Raw genomic sequence first — 16,808 nt, 5'->3', positions numbered from 1 at the left:
ACAGGAATCCCGATCACAGAGAGGAGCGGGTTTTATGGAGAGTAAAGGAATCCCGATCACAGAGAGGAGAGGGTTTTATGGTGAGTACAGGAATCCCGATCACAGAGAGGAGACGAGGGTTTTATGGTGAGTACAGGGATCCCGATCACAGAGAGGAGCGGGTTTTATGGAGAGTACAGGAATCCCGATCACAGAGAGGAGACGAGGGTTTTATGGTGAGTACAGGGATCCCGATCACAGAGAGGAGCGGGTTTTATGGAGAGTACAGGGATCCCGATCACAGAGAGGAGAGGGTTTTATGGAGAGTACAGGGATCCCGATCACAGAGAGGAGACGAGGGTTTTGTGGAGAGTACAGGAATCCCGATCACAGAGAGGAGACGAGGGTTTTATGGTGAGTACAGGAATCCCGATCACAGAGAGGAGACGAGGGTTTTGTGGAGAGTACAGGAATCCCGATCACAGAGAGGAGACGAGGGTTTTATGGAGAGTACAGGGATCCGGATCACAGAGAGGAGACGAGGGTTTTGTGGAGAGTACAGGAATCCCGATCACAGAGAGGAGACGAGGGTTTTGTGGAGAGTACAGGGATCCCGATCACAGAGAGGAGACGAGGGTTTTATGGAGAGTACAGGAATCCCGATCATAGAGAGGAGAGTGTTTTATGGAGAGTACAGGAATCCCAATCACAGAGAGGAGACGAGGGTTTTAGGGTGAGTACAGGAATCCCGATCACAGAGAGGAGACGAGGGTTTTAGGGTGAGTACAGGAATCCCGATCACAGAGAGGAGACGAGGGTTTTATGGAGAGTACAGGAATCCCGATCACAGAGAGGAGACGAGGGTTTTATGGAGAGTACAGGAATCCCGATCACAGAGAGGAGACGAGGGTTTTATGGTGAGTACAGGGATCCCGATCACAGAGAGGAGACGAGGGTTTTGTGGAGAGTACAGGGATCCCGATCACAGAGAGGAGAGGGTTTTATGGAGAGTACAGGGATCCCGATCACAGAGAGGAGACGAGGGTTTTATGGAGAGTACAGGAATCCCGATCACAGAGAGGAGACGAGGGTTTTATGGAGAGTACAGGAATCCCGATCACAGAGAGGAGAGTGTTTTATGGAGAGTACAGGAATCCCGATCACAGAGAGGAGACGAGGGTTTTGTGGAGAGTACAGGGATCCCGATCACAGAGAGGAGCGGGTTTTATGGAGAGTACAGGGATCCCGATCACAGAGAGGAGACGAGGGTTTTGTGGAGAGTACAGGGATCCCGATCACAGAGAGGAGACGAGGGTTTTATGGAGAGTACAGGAATCCCGATCACAGAGAGGAGAGTGTTTTATGGAGAGTACAGGAATCCCGATCACAGAGAGGAGACGAGGGTTTTATGGTGAGTACAGGGATCCCGATCACAGAGAGGAGAGGGTCCGTACAACCAGTGATCGGTCTGACTGGGGGAGGGGCTTCTCGGCTGACACTCCATAGAGTAGAGCTAGCAGATTCCAATTCTTAGCTGATATAAAGCAGGAAGATGATTGGCTGATCTCGGAAGAGGATTTTCTTTTGCATATAAAGCTATTCCAGCTTCTCTGCATTGAGGCCCCCGTGTCAGTCTCATCTGCGCCCCCTCGTCTGCGCCCCCTTCCCCCCTGTCTGCATCCCCTTCCCCCCCCGTCTGCGCCCCCTCCCCCCAGTGGGATTCTGTTTCTGCATTGCGGCTTTGGCTGTGTTCTGCATGGTTTGAGTGGTGGCGGATTTGGAAGTGATTTGCATGCTCTGCTCAGTACATGGGATCTCATCTCTCAGTACATGGGATCTCATCTCTCAGTACATGGAATCTCATCTCTCAGTACATGGAATCTCATCTCTCAGTACATGGGATCTCATCTCTCAGTACATGGAATCTCATCTCTCAGTACATGGAATCTCATCTCTCAGTACATGGAATCTCATCTCTCAGTACATGGGATCTCATCTCTCAGTACATGGAATCTCATCTCTCAGTACATGGAATCTCATCTCTCAGTACATGGGATCTCATCTCTCAGTACATGGGATCTCATCTCTCAGTACATGGGATCTCATCTCTCTTTCAGTACTTGGGATCTCATCTCTCAGTACGTGGGATCTCATCTCTCTGTCAGTACGTGGGATCTCATCTCTCAGTACGTGGGATCTCATCTCTCTGTCAGTACATGGGATCTCATCTCTCAGTACATGGGATCTCATCTCTCTTTTAGTACATGGGATCTCATCTCTCAGTACGTGGGATCTCATCTCTCAGTACGTGGGATCTCATCTCTCTGTCAGTACGTGGGATCTCATCGGTCAGTACGTGGGATCTCATCTCTCTGTCAGTACGTGGGATCTCATCGGTCAGTACGTGGGATCTCATCTCTCAGTACATGGGATCTCATCTCTCTGTCAGTACATGGGATCTCATCTCTCTGTCAGTACATGGGATCTCATCTCTCTGTCAGTACGTGGTATCTCATCTCTCAGTACGTGGGATCTCATCTCTGTCAGTACGTGGGATCTCATCTCTGTCAGTACGTGGGATCTCATCTCTGTCAGTACGTGGGATCTCATCTCTGTCAGTACGTGGGATCTCATCTCTGTCAGTACGTGGGATCTCATCTCTGTCAGTACGTGGGATCTCATCTCTGTCAGTACGTGGGATCTCATCTCTGTCAGTACGTGGGATCTCATCTCTGTCAGTACGTGGGATCTCATCTTTGTCAGTACGTGGGATTTCATCTCTCAGTACATGGGATCTCATCTCTCTGTCAGTACGTGGTATCTCATCTCTCAGTACGTGGGATCTCATCTCTGTCAGTACGTGGGATCTCATCTCTGTCAGTACGTGGGATCTCATCTCTGTCAGTACGTGGGATCTCATCTCTGTCAGTACGTGGGATCTCATCGGTCAGTACGTGGGATCTCATCGGTCAGTACGTGGGATCTCATCGGTCAGTACGTGGGATCTCATCTCTCTGTCAGTACGTGGGATCTCATCTCTCTGTCAGTACGTGGGATCTCATCTCTCTGTCAGTACGTGGGATCTCATCTCTCTGTCAGTACGTGGGATCTCATCTCTGTCAGTACGTGGGATCTCATCTCTGTCAGTACGTGGGATCTCATCTCTGTCAGTACGTGGGATCTCATCGGTCAGTACGTGGGATCTCATCGGTCAGTACGTGGGATCTCATCTCTCTGTCAGTACGTGGGATCTCATCTCTCTGTCAGTACGTGGGATCTCATCTCTCTGTCAGTACGTGGGATCTCATCTCTGTCAGTACGTGGGATCTCATCTCTGTCAGTACGTGGGATCTCATCTCTCTGTCAGTACGTGGGATCTCATCGGTCAGTACGTGGGATCTCATCGGTCAGTACGTGGGATCTCATCGGTCAGTACGTGGGATCTCATCGGTCAGTACGTGGGATCTCATCGGTCAGTACGTGGGATCTCATCGGTCAGTACGTGGGATCTCATCGGTCAGTACGTGGGATCTCATCGGTCAGTACGTGGGATCTCATCTCTCTGTCAGTACGTGGGATCTCATCTCTGTCAGTACGTGGGATCTCATCTCTGTCAGTACGTGGGATCTCATCTCTGTCAGTACGTGGGATCTCATCTCTGTCAGTACGTGGGATCTCATCTCTGTCAGTACGTGGGATCTCATCGGTCAGTACGTGGGATCTCATCTCTGTCAGTACGTGGGATCTCATCGGTCAGTACGTGGGATCTCATCGGTCAGTACGTGGGATCTCATCGGTCAGTACGTGGGATCTCATCGGTCAGTACGTGGGATCTCATCGGTCAGTACGTGGGATCTCATCGGTCAGTACGTGGGATCTCATCGGTCAGTACGTGGGATCTCATCGGTCAGTACGTGGGATCTCATCTCTCTGTCAGTACGTGGGATCTCATCTCTGTCAGTACGTGGGATCTCATCTCTCTGTCAGTACGTGGGATCTCATCTCTGTCAGTACGTGGGATCTCATCTCTGTCAGTACGTGGGATCTCATCTCTGTCAGTACGTGGGATCTCATCTCTCTGTCAGTACGTGGGATCTCATCGGTCAGTACGTGGGATCTCATCGGTCAGTACGTGGGATCTCATCGGTCAGTACGTGGGATCTCATCGGTCAGTACGTGGGATCTCATCGGTCAGTACGTGGGATCTCATCGGTCAGTACGTGGGATCTCATCTCTCTGTCAGTACGTGGGATCTCATCTCTGTCAGTACGTGGGATCTCATCTCTGTCAGTACGTGGGATCTCATCTCTGTCAGTACGTGGGATCTCATCTCTGTCAGTACGTGGGATCTCATCTCTGTCAGTACGTGGGATCTCATCGGTCAGTACGTGGGATCTCATCTCTGTCAGTACGTGGGATCTCATCGGTCAGTACGTGGGATCTCATCGGTCAGTACGTGGGATCTCATCGGTCAGTACGTGGGATCTCATCGGTCAGTACGTGGGATCTCATCGGTCAGTACGTGGGATCTCATCGGTCAGTACGTGGGATCTCATCGGTCAGTACGTGGGATCTCATCTCTCTGTCAGTACGTGGGATCTCATCTCTGTCAGTACGTGGGATCTCATCTCTCTGTCAGTACGTGGGATCTCATCTCTGTCAGTACGTGGGATCTCATCTCTGTCAGTACGTGGGATCTCATCTCTGTCAGTACGTGGGATCTCATCTCTGTCAGTACGTGGGATCTCATCTCTGTCAGTACGTGGGATCTCATCGGTCAGTACGTGGGATCTCATCGGTCAGTACGTGGGATCTCATCGGTCAGTACGTGGGATCTCATCGGTCAGTACGTGGGATCTCATCGGTCAGTACGTGGGATCTCATCTCTGTCAGTACGTGGGATCTCATCTCTCTGTCAGTACGTGGGATCTCATCTCATCTGTCAGTACGTGGGATCTCATCGGTCAGTACGTGGGATCTCATCGGTCAGTACGTGGGATCTCATCTCTCTGTCAGTACGTGGGATCTCATCTCTCTGTCAGTACGTGGGATCTCATCTCTCTGTCAGTACGTGGGATCTCATCTCTGTCAGTACGTGGGATCTCATCTCTGTCAGTACGTGGGATCTCATCTCTGTCAGTACGTGGGATCTCATCGGTCAGTACGTGGGATCTCATCGGTCAGTACGTGGGATCTCATCTCTCTGTCAGTACGTGGGATCTCATCTCTCTGTCAGTACGTGGGATCTCATCTCTCTGTCAGTACGTGGGATCTCATCTCTGTCAGTACGTGGGATCTCATCTCTGTCAGTACGTGGGATCTCATCTCTCTGTCAGTACGTGGGATCTCATCTCTCTGTCAGTACGTGGGATCTCATCTCTCTGTCAGTACGTGGGATCTCATCTCTCTGTCAGTACGTGGGATCTCATCGGTCAGTACGTGGGATCTCATCGGTCAGTACGTGGGATCTCATCGGTCAGTACGTGGGATCTCATCGGTCAGTACGTGGGATCTCATCGGTCAGTACATTGACACACAATTTCCTGACGTGAATCGTGTCCGAAGGGAAATGCCGAGTTTCTGGCTCATTCTAATATCTCGCTCGCTGGTCACAGATCACCAACGTGGAATATTGCAGATTACAGTCCATAGATCTGGTGGATTTCTCCTGGTGATCCTTCCAGTGACACACTTCCTGTCCCAGGGTGACAACCTCACTCACTGTACTGTATCTATGGAGCTGAGTTGTCACTGTATGGGGGAGGGGAGTGTTCGCTCAGCCTGGACAAGGCCAGCCACATATTCCCTGTCGGGGAAGGAGTCCCCACATATTCCCTGTCGGGGAAGGAGTCCCCACATATTCCCTGTCGGGGAAGGAGTCCCCACATATTCCCTGTTGGGGAAGGAGTCCCCACATATTCCCTGTCGGGGAAGGAGTCCCCACATATATCATTCCTTGGCTGCCTCTCCTGATGATGATTCTGTATTCGGATCTCATACTGATGATGATGATTCTGTATTCGGATCTCATACTGATGATGATTCTGTATTCGGATCTCATACTGATGATGATTCTGTATTCGGATCTCATACTGATGATGATTCTGTATTCGGATCTCATACTGATGATGATGATTCTGTATTCGGATCTCATACTGATGATGATGATTCTGTATTCGGATCTCATACTGATGATGATGATTCTGTATTCGGATCTCATACTGATGATGATGATTCTGTATTCGGATCTCATACTGATGATGATGATTCTCTGGTTCTGTTTTTTCCTTACACCAGAGTTTGGGTAAAACATCGTCCCCCATCGTCACCCCGGAGCGCAGCGACAGGAGGAGGGAACCCCGCACAAGTCTGGAGGGGGATTCTGCTGAAGGGTTATTCATGGCCTCATCTAAGGAAGAGACGGACGGTTCTATAGACCCTGGTGAGTATTCACAGAGCTCACATACAGGGACCCTGGTGATCACAGAGCTCACATACACAGACCCTGGTGATCACAGAGCTCACATACACAGACCCTGGTGATCACAGAGCTCACATACAGAGACCCTGGTGATCACAGAGCTCACATACAGGGACCCTGGTGATCACAGAGCTCACATATACAGACCCTGGTGATCACAGAGCTCACATATACAGACCCTGGTGATCACAGAGCTCACATACAGAGACCCTGGTGATCACAGAGCTCACATACAGGGACCCTGGTGATCACAGAGCTCACATACAGAGACCCTGGTGATCACAGAGCTCACATACAGAGACCCTGGTGATCACAGAGCTCACATATACAGACCCTGGTGATCACAGAGCTCACATACAGGGACCCTGGTGATCACAGAGCTCACATACAGAGACCCTGGTGATCACAGAGCTCACATACAGAGACCCTGGTGATCACAGAGCTCACATACACAGACCCTGGTGAGTATTCACAGAGCTCACATACAGAGACCCTGGTGATCACATAGCTCACATACAGAGACCCTGGTGATCACAGAGCTCACATATACAGACCCTGGTGATCACAGAGCTCACATACAGAGACCCTGGTGATCACAGAGCTCACATATACAGACCCTGGTGATCACAGAGCTCACATATACAGACCCTGGTGATCACAGAGTTCACATACAGAGACCCTGGTGATCACAGAGCTCACATACAGAGACCCTGGTGATCACAGAGCTCACATACAGAGACCCTGGTGATCACAGAGCTCACATATACAGACCCTGGTGATCACAGAGCTCACATACAGAGACCCTGGTGATCACAGAGCTCACATACACAGACCCTGGTGATCACAGAGCTCACATATACAGACCCTGGTGATCACAGAGCTCACATACAGAGACCCTGGTGATCACAGAGCTCACATATGCAGACCCTGGTGATCACAGAGCTCACATACAGAGACCCTGGTGATCACAGAGCTCACATATACAGACCCTGGTGATCACAGAGCTCACATATACAGACCCTGGTGATCACAGAGCTCACATACAGGGACCCTGGTGATCACAGAGCTCACATATACAGACCCTGGTGATCACAGAGCTCACATACAGAGACCCTGGTGATCACAGAGCTCACATATACAGAGACCCTGGTGATCACAGAGCTCACATATACAGACCCTGGTGATCACAGAGCTCACATATACAGACCCTGGTGATCACAGAGCTCACATATACAGACCCTGGTGATCACAGAGCTCACATATACAGACCCTGGTGATCACAGAGCTCACATACAGAGACCCTGGTGATCACAGAGCTCACATACAGAGACCCTGGTGATCACAGAGCTCACATACAGAGACCCTGGTGATCACAGAGCTCACATACAGAGACCCTGGTGATCACAGAGCTCACATACAGAGACCCTGGTGATCACAGAGCTCACATACACAGACCCTGGTGATCACAGAGCTCACATATACAGACCCTGGTGATCACAGAGCTCACATACAGAGACCCTGGTGATCACAGAGCTCACATACAGAGAATTTGGTGATCACAGAGCTCACATACAGAGACCCTGGTGATCACAGAGCTCACATATACAGACCCTGGTGATCACAGAGCTCACATACAGAGACCCTGGTGATCACAGAGCTCACATACAGAGACCCTGGTGATCACAGAGTTCACATATACAGACCCTGGTGATCACAGAGCTCACATACAGAGACCCTGGTGATCACAGAGCTCACATACAGAGACCCTGGTGATCACAGAGCTCACATACAGAGACCCTGGTGATCACAGAGCTCACATACAGAGACCCTGGTGATCACAGAGCTCACATACAGAGACCCTGGTGATCACAGAGCTCACATACAGAGACCCTGGTGATCACAGAGCTCACATACACAGACCCTGGTGATCACAGAGCTCACATACAGAGACCCTGGTGATCACAGAGCTCACATATACAGACCCTGGTGATCACAGAGCTCACATATACAGACCCTGGTGATCACAGAGCTCACATATACAGAGACCCTGGTGATCACAGAGCTCACATACAGAGACCCTGGTGATCACAGAGCTCACATACAGAGACCCTGGTGATCACAGAGCTCACATACAGAGACCCTGGTGATCACAGAGCTCACATACACAGACCCTGGTGAGTATTCACAGAGCTCACATACAGAGACCCTGGTGATCACAGAGCTCACATACAGAGACCCTGGTGATCACAGAGCTCACATACAGAGACCCTGGTGATCACAGAGCTCACATATACAGACCCTGGTGATCACAGAGCTCACATATACAGACCCTGGTGATCACAGAGCTCACATATACAGACCCTGGTGATCACAGAGCTCACATACAGGGACCCTGGTGATCACAGAGCTCACATACAGAGACCCTGGTGATCACAGAGCTCACATACAGAGACCCTGGTGATCACAGAGCTCACATATACAGACCCTGGTGATCACAGAGCTCACATACACAGACCCTGGTGATCACAGAGCTCACATACAGAGACCCTGGTGATCACAGAGCTCACATATACAGACCCTGGTGATCACAGAGCTCACATACAGAGACCCTGGTGATCACAGAGCTCACATACAGGGACCCTGGTGATCACAGAGCTCACATATACAGACCCTGGTGATCACAGAGCTCACATACAGAGACCCTGGTGATCACAGAGCTCACATATACAGACCCTGGTGATCACAGAGCTCACATACAGAGACCCTGGTGATCACAGAGCTCACATACAGGGACCCTGGTGATCACAGAGCTCACATATACAGACCCTGGTGATCACAGAGCTCACATACAGGGACCCTGGTGATCACAGAGCTCACATACAGGGGTTAGGGGTAGGTTCTTCACAGCCACCTTAGAGCCTGGCCTTCATTTTGTGGAAAGGCCTCGTTGGATGTAGTAGAGTGTACGCCCATGTGAGGGCAGTATACGCCCATGTGAGGGCAGTGTACGCCCATGTGAGGGCAATGTTTGCCTGCGGTGTACGCCCATGTGAGGGCAGTGTTTGGCTGCGGTGTACGCCCATGTGAGGGCAGTGTTTGCCTGTGGTGTACGCCCATGTGAGGGCAGTGTACGCCCATGTGAGGGCAGTGTCTGCCAGCAGTGTACGCCCATGTGAGGGCAGTGTTTGCAGTGTACGCCCATGTGAGGGCAGTGTTTGCAGTGTACGCCCATGTGAGGGCAGTGTTTGCCTGCGGTGTACGCCCATGTGAGGGCAGTGTTTGGCTGCAGGGTACGCCCATGTGAGGGCAGTGTTTGGCTGCAGGGTACGCCCATGTGAGGGCAGTGTTTGCCTGCGGTGTACGCCCATGTGAGGGCAGTGTTTGGCTGCAGTTTACGCCCATGTGAGGGCAGTGTTTGGCTGCAGTTTACGCCCATGTGAGGGCAGTGTTTGCAGTGTACGCCCATGTGAGGGCAGTGTTTGGCTGCAGGGTACGCCCATGTGAGGGCAGTGTTTGCCTGCAGTGTACGCCCATGTGAGGGCAGTGTTTGGCTGCAGGGTACGCCCATGTGAGGGCAGTGTTTGGCTGCAGTTTACGCCCATGTGAGGGCAGTGTTTGCAGTGTACGCCCATGTGAGGGCAGTGTTTGCCTGCAGTTTACGCCCATGTGAGGGCAGTGTTTGCAGTGTACGCCCATGTGAGGGCAGTGTTTGCAGTGTACGCCCATGTGAGGGCAGTGTTTGCAGTGTACGCCCATGTGAGGGCAGTGTTTGCCTGCGGTGTACGCCCATGTGAGGGCAGTGTTTGGCTGCAGGGTACGCCCATGTGAGGGCAGTGTTTGGCTGCAGGGTACGCCCATGTGAGGGCAGTGTTTGTCTGCAGGGTACGCCCATGTGAGGGCAGTGTTTGGCTGCAGGGTACGCCCATGTGAGGGCAGTGTTTGGCTGCAGGGTACGCCCATGGGAGGGCAGTGTTTGGCTGCAGTGTACGCCCATGTGAGGGCAGTGTTTGGCTGCAGTGTACGCCCATGTGAGGGCAGTGTTTGCCTGCGGTGTACGCCCATGTGAGGGCAGTGTTTGGCTGCAGGGTACGCCCATGTGAGGGCAGTGTTTGGCTGCAGGGTACGCCCATGTGAGGGCAGTGTTTGGCTGCAGGGTACGCCCATGTGAGGGCAGTGTTTGGCTGCAGGGTACGCCCATGTGAGGGCAGTGTTTGCCTGCGGTGTACGCCCATGTGAGGGCAGTGTTTGGCTGCAGGGTACGCCCATGTGAGGGCAGTGTTTGGCTGCAGTTTACGCCCATGTGAGGGCAGTGTTTGCCTGCAGTGTACGCCCATGTGAGGGCAGTGTTTGGCTGCAGTTTACGCCCATGTGAGGGCAGTGTTTGCAGTGTACGCCCATGTGAGGGCAGTGTTTGGCTGCAGTTTACGCCCATGTGAGGGCAGTGTTTGGCTGCAGTTTACGCCCATGTGAGGGCAGTGTTTGCCTGCAGTGTACGCCCATGTGAGGGCAGTGTTTGGCTGCAGTTTACGCCCATGTGAGGGCAGTGTTTGCAGTGTACGCCCATGTGAGGGCAGTGTTTGGCTGCAGGGTACGCCCATGTGAGGGCAGTGTTTGGCTGCAGGGTACGCCCATGTGAGGGCAGTGTTTGGCTGCAGGGTACGCCCATGTGAGGGCAGTGTTTGGCTGCAGGGTACGCCCATGTGAGGGCAGTGTTTGCCTGCGGTGTACGCCCATGTGAGGGCAGTGTTTGGCTGCAGTTTACGCCCATGTGAGGGCAGTGTTTGGCTGCAGTTTACGCCCATGTGAGGGCAGTGTTTGCAGTGTACGCCCATGTGAGGGCAGTGTTTGGCTGCAGGGTACGCCCATGTGAGGGCAGTGTTTGCCTGCAGTGTACGCCCATGTGAGGGCAGTGTTTGGCTGCAGGGTACGCCCATGTGAGGGCAGTGTTTGGCTGCAGTTTACGCCCATGTGAGGGCAGTGTTTGCAGTGTACGCCCATGTGAGGGCAGTGTTTGCCTGCAGTTTACGCCCATGTGAGGGCAGTGTTTGCAGTGTACGCCCATGTGAGGGCAGTGTTTGCAGTGTACGCCCATGTGAGGGCAGTGTTTGCAGTGTACGCCCATGTGAGGGCAGTGTTTGCCTGCGGTGTACGCCCATGTGAGGGCAGTGTTTGGCTGCAGGGTACGCCCATGTGAGGGCAGTGTTTGGCTGCAGGGTACGCCCATGTGAGGGCAGTGTTTGTCTGCAGGGTACGCCCATGTGAGGGCAGTGTTTGGCTGCAGGGTACGCCCATGTGAGGGCAGTGTTTGGCTGCAGGGTACGCCCATGGGAGGGCAGTGTTTGGCTGCAGTGTACGCCCATGTGAGGGCAGTGTTTGGCTGCAGTGTACGCCCATGTGAGGGCAGTGTTTGCCTGCGGTGTACGCCCATGTGAGGGCAGTGTTTGGCTGCAGGGTACGCCCATGTGAGGGCAGTGTTTGGCTGCAGGGTACGCCCATGTGAGGGCAGTGTTTGGCTGCAGGGTACGCCCATGTGAGGGCAGTGTTTGCCTGCGGTGTACGCCCATGTGAGGGCAGTGTTTGGCTGCAGGGTACGCCCATGTGAGGGCAGTGTTTGGCTGCAGTTTACGCCCATGTGAGGGCAGTGTTTGCCTGCAGTGTACGCCCATGTGAGGGCAGTGTTTGGCTGCAGTTTACGCCCATGTGAGGGCAGTGTTTGCAGTGTACGCCCATGTGAGGGCAGTGTTTGGCTGCAGTTTACGCCCATGTGAGGGCAGTGTTTGGCTGCAGTTTACGCCCATGTGAGGGCAGTGTTTGCCTGCAGTGTACGCCCATGTGAGGGCAGTGTTTGGCTGCAGTTTACGCCCATGTGAGGGCAGTGTTTGCAGTGTACGCCCATGTGAGGGCAGTGTTTGGCTGCAGGGTACGCCCATGTGAGGGCAGTGTTTGGCTGCAGGGTACGCCCATGTGAGGGCAGTGTTTGGCTGCAGGGTACGCCCATGTGAGGGCAGTGTTTGGCTGCAGGGTACGCCCATGTGAGGGCAGTGTTTGGCTGCAGGGTACGCCCATGTGAGGGCAGTGTTTGCCTGCAGTGTACGCCCATGTGAGGGCAGTGTTTGCCTGCAGTGTACGCCCATGTGAGGGCAGTGTTTGCCTGCAGTTTACGCCCATGTGAGGGCAGTGTTTGCCTGCAGTTTATGCCCATGTGAGGGCAGTGTTTGCCTGCGGTGTACGCCCATGTGAGGGCAGTGTTTGCCTGCAGTTTATGCCCATGTGAGGGCGAGTGTTTGCCTGCAGTGTACGCCCATGTGAGGGCAGTGTTTGCAGTGTACGCCCATGTGAGGACAGTGTTTGGCTGCAGGGTACGCCCATGTGAGGGCAGTGTTTGGCTGCAGGGTACGCCCATGTGAGGGCAGTGTTTGGCTGCAGGGTACGCCCATGTGAGGGCAGTGTTTGCCTGCGGTGTACGCCCATGTGAGGGCAGTGTTTGGCTGCAGGGTACGCCCATGTGAGGGCAGTGTTTGGCTGCAGTGTACGCCCATGTGAGGGCGAGTGTTTGCCTGCAGTGTACGCCCATGTGAGGGCAGTGTTTGCAGTGTACGCCCATGTGAGGGCAGTGTTTGTCTGCAGGGTACGCCCATGTGAGGGCAGTGTTTGCCTGCAGGGTACGCCCATGTGAGGGCAGTGTTTGCAGTGTACGCCCATGTGAGGGCAGTTTTTCCCTGCAGGGTACGCCCATGTGAGGGCAGTGTTTGGCTGCAGGGTACGCCCATGTGAGGGCAGTGTACGCCCATGTGAGGGCAGTGTTTGGCTGCAGGGTACGCCCATGTGAGGGCAGTGTTTGCCTGCGGTGTACGCCCATGTGAGGGCAGTGTTTGCCTGCGGTGTACGCCCATGTGAGGGCAGTGTTTGCAGTGTACGCCCATGTGAGGGCAGTTTTTCCCTGCAGGGTACGCCCATGTGAGGGCAGTGTCTGCCCATGTGAGGGCAGTGTCTGCCAGCAGTGTACGCCCATGTGAGGGCAGTGTTTGTCTGCAGGGTACGCCCATGTGAGGGCAGGGTACGCCCATGTGAGGGCAGCGTACGCCCATGTGAGGGCGAGTGTTTTCCTGCAGCGGGGTGCTCAGGGGTTCCATTCATTTCTATTTGGACGCAATGGCTGCGCAGGTCCAGGCGCTGCAACCAATATGGCCGCTGGGCTTCTATTTATTTCTGTATTTGTAAATTATTTTGTACATTTTGCTGGAAAATCAATAAAAAATCTAAAAACCCAACAAGCTGTGACATCCGTCATGCCGGGATAGACAGAGAGCAACAAAAGGGCTGAAAACTTCCATTCTGCTTTCCTCCTAAGCCCTGTCCAAACTGCGGCCCTCCAGGTGTTGAGGAACTACAAGTCCCATGAGGCCTTGCAAGACTGACACCCAGAGGCATGATGGGACTTGTAGTACTTCAGCAGCTGGAGGGCCGTAGTTTGGGCACCTCTGCTCCCTTCAGTGCCGATCACATCCGAAGACCTACTCATCTGGTCATGTGATCTCTCTTGAATGGAAGGACCGGAATTCCGATTGGTCAGTTCACTGCATAAGAGATCATGTGACCGGGTGGCTCAGTGGGCAGCATTCCCTCAGCTTGTTGCCCCCTGAGAGTTCCGGCCCACCTCAAGGCCTTAGAAAACGATGTGTTTGTTCCGGCAGGAGACCACGTCTGTCTGTTGGACTGCATTGTGGTGGATCTACAAGACATGGACATCTTTGCTGCCCAGAGAAGCCCCCGAGACTCTGCTGAAGGCCTGGAGAGACCCCAATGTGTCCTCTTCTTCCCGTCATACATGGTCCGGCAGACGGGCGGGAGCCTATTGGCTGAGCCATGCCGACTGAAGCTCCAGCTGGAGAGGAATCTGGACAAGTGAGTATTGGTGTCATTGGGGGAGATTTACCAAACCTGGTGCGGCCAATCAGCTTCTTCCTTCAGCGTGTTCAGTTAGAGCGGAGCTCCACCCATTTCTCCATGTTCCTGGCAACCCAATGCTGACCCGCAGGACCGTCTGGAATGGCAATCATCTCATTTCTTCCTCTAAGTACTTTATTTGTAGTCTGCACTTCCGGTCCCGCCCACCTCGGCGATTTCATCATTCGGCCAATCCCGGGGGCTTCTGGGATATCGCCGCCATCTACCCCAGGAACCGTCACACCGCACTTACCTTCCTTCCAGGTTGCCATAACAACGGGGCAGGAACTTCCGTGTGGCCTTGTACATATACAGGTACCGGGTGTTCACCAGTCTGTCCAAACGGAGCCGGACCCCCTACGTCCGGGCACCCCGACATACAAATATCCACTTTGGGGGGGTTAGATGGAGCCGGACCCCCTACGTCCGGGCACCCCGACATACAAATATCCACTTTGGGGGGGGGTTAGATGGAGCCGGACCCCCTACGTCCGGGCACCCCAACATACAAATATCCACTTTGGGGGTTAGATGGAGCCGGGCACCCCGACATACAAATATCCACTTTGGGGGGGTTAAATGGAGCCGGACCCCCTACGTCCGGGCACCCCGACATACAAATATCCACTTTGGGGGGGTTAAATGGAGCCAGACCCCCTACGTCCGGGCACCCCGACATACAAATATCCACTTTGGGGGTTAGATGGAGCCGGGCACCCCGACATACAAATATCCACTTTGGGGGGGGTTAGATGGAGCCGGACCCCCTACGTCCGGGCACCCCGACATACAAATATTCACTTTGGGGGTTAGATGGAGCCGGACCCCCTACGTCCGGGCACCCCGACATACAAATATCCACTTTGGGGGGGTTAGATGGAGCCGGACCCCCTACGTCCGGGCACCCCGACATACAAATATCCACTTTGGGGGGTTAGATGGAGCCGGACCCCCTACGTCCGGGCACCCCGACATACAAATATCCACTTTGGGGGGGTTAGATGGAGCCAGACCCCCTACGTCCGGGCACCCCGACATACAAATATCCACTTTGGGGGTTAGATGGAGCTGGATGGATGGATGGGACGTCGGGAGGATGGGGATGCCGGAGGATGGGGATGCCGGGAGGATGGGGACGCCGGGAGGATAAGATGTCGGAGGATGGGGACGCCGGGAGGATGGGGACGCCGGGAGGATGGGGACGCCGGAGGATGGGGATGCTGGAGGATGCCGGGAGGATGGGGACGCCGGGAGGATGGGGACGCTGGAGGATGGGGACGCCGGAGGATGAGATGTCGGAGGATGGGGACGCTGGGAGGACGCCGGGAGGATGGGGACGCCGGGGGATGGGACGTCGGGAGGATAAGATGTCGGAGGATGGGATTTATTTGCTGGCGGGTCATGCATCCATTCATATATTCTTGTTTCTCCTGCAGAGAGATGAGTCACTCGGTCCCGGATCTGTCCATCCATGGAAGTCTGTCCTCGGTGCTCTGCTCACTGGATCTCAGTAAATACAGACTGATCAAAGGCCTGCTGGAGAATAATCTGGGGGAACCCGTGGAGGATTTCATGCGTCCGTATGACCTGCAGGATCCGCGCAGTCATGTAAGGGAGACCTCTTTGTGATTGGTGGGAGTTCTGCTTCTGGAAAGCTGTAGATAGCGCTGTGTCCTGATGGAGGACTAATCCATGTCCTAGTGAGGCCGGGGAACGTGGAGGCCGGGGGACGTGGAGGCCGGGGGACGTGGAGGCCGGGGGACGTGGAGGCCGGGGGACGTGGAGGCCGGGGGACGTGGAGGCCGGGGAACGTGGAGGCCCGGGAACGTGCGGGTCAAGGAACGTGGAGGACTGGGAACGTGGAGGCCGGGGAACGTGGAGGACTGGGAACGTGATGGCCTGGGAACATTAGGGAACATGGAGGCCGGGAACGTTAGGGAACATGGAGGCCGGGGAACGTGGAGGCCCGGGAACGTGGAGGCCCGGGAACGTGCGGGTCAAGGAACGTGGAGGCCGGGGAACGTGGAGGACTGGGAACGTGGAGGACTGGGAATGTGATGGCCTGGGAACGTGCGGGTCAAGGAACGTGGAGGACTGGGAACGTGATGGCCTGGGAACGTTAGGGAACATGGAGGCCGGGAACGTTAGGGAACATGGAGGCCCGGGAACGTGGAGGCCCGGGAACGTGCGGGTCAAGGAACGTGGAGGACTGGGAACATTAGGGAACATGGAGGCCGGGAAACATGAACCCGTGCGCTCCCTATCAGTCCGGACGATCCATCGGCTTCAGAACTTCCTGAGGATCAGACCTGGAACAAACCCGATCTGGAGTCCTGGCCTCACCAATTCAGTGACTATGTATTGAAGACAGAGAGCCAGGCAGAGGGGCTTTTCTAGGAGA

At 54.1% G+C, this 16,808-nt stretch overlaps 1 protein-coding gene across 1 annotated transcript in view; it reads left to right on the top strand.

Moving 5' to 3' along the window:
- The window catches only part of LOC149427565 (intermembrane lipid transfer protein VPS13D-like), a gene marked incomplete at its 5' end in the record, with an annotated part of 94,182 nt that overhangs the window by 41,377 nt on the left and 35,997 nt on the right, over nucleotides 1-16,808 (top strand). Inside the window, 3 exon segments of the mRNA XM_089667905.1 lie at nucleotides 6,277-6,421; nucleotides 14,155-14,365; nucleotides 15,844-16,015. Of these exon segments, the coding sequence (XP_089524031.1) occupies nucleotides 6,277-6,421; nucleotides 14,155-14,365; nucleotides 15,844-16,015 (528 nt within the window).

This window comes from Staurois parvus, unplaced genomic scaffold (assembly GCF_062004578.1).
Source record: "Staurois parvus isolate SC_StPar_1 unplaced genomic scaffold, SC_StPar_1.0 ptg003658l, whole genome shotgun sequence".
Taxonomy (NCBI): domain Eukaryota; kingdom Metazoa; phylum Chordata; class Amphibia; order Anura; family Ranidae; genus Staurois; species Staurois parvus.
Note: the sequence above shows the minus strand (reverse complement) of the source record. Positions and strands in the feature narration are given on the sequence as shown.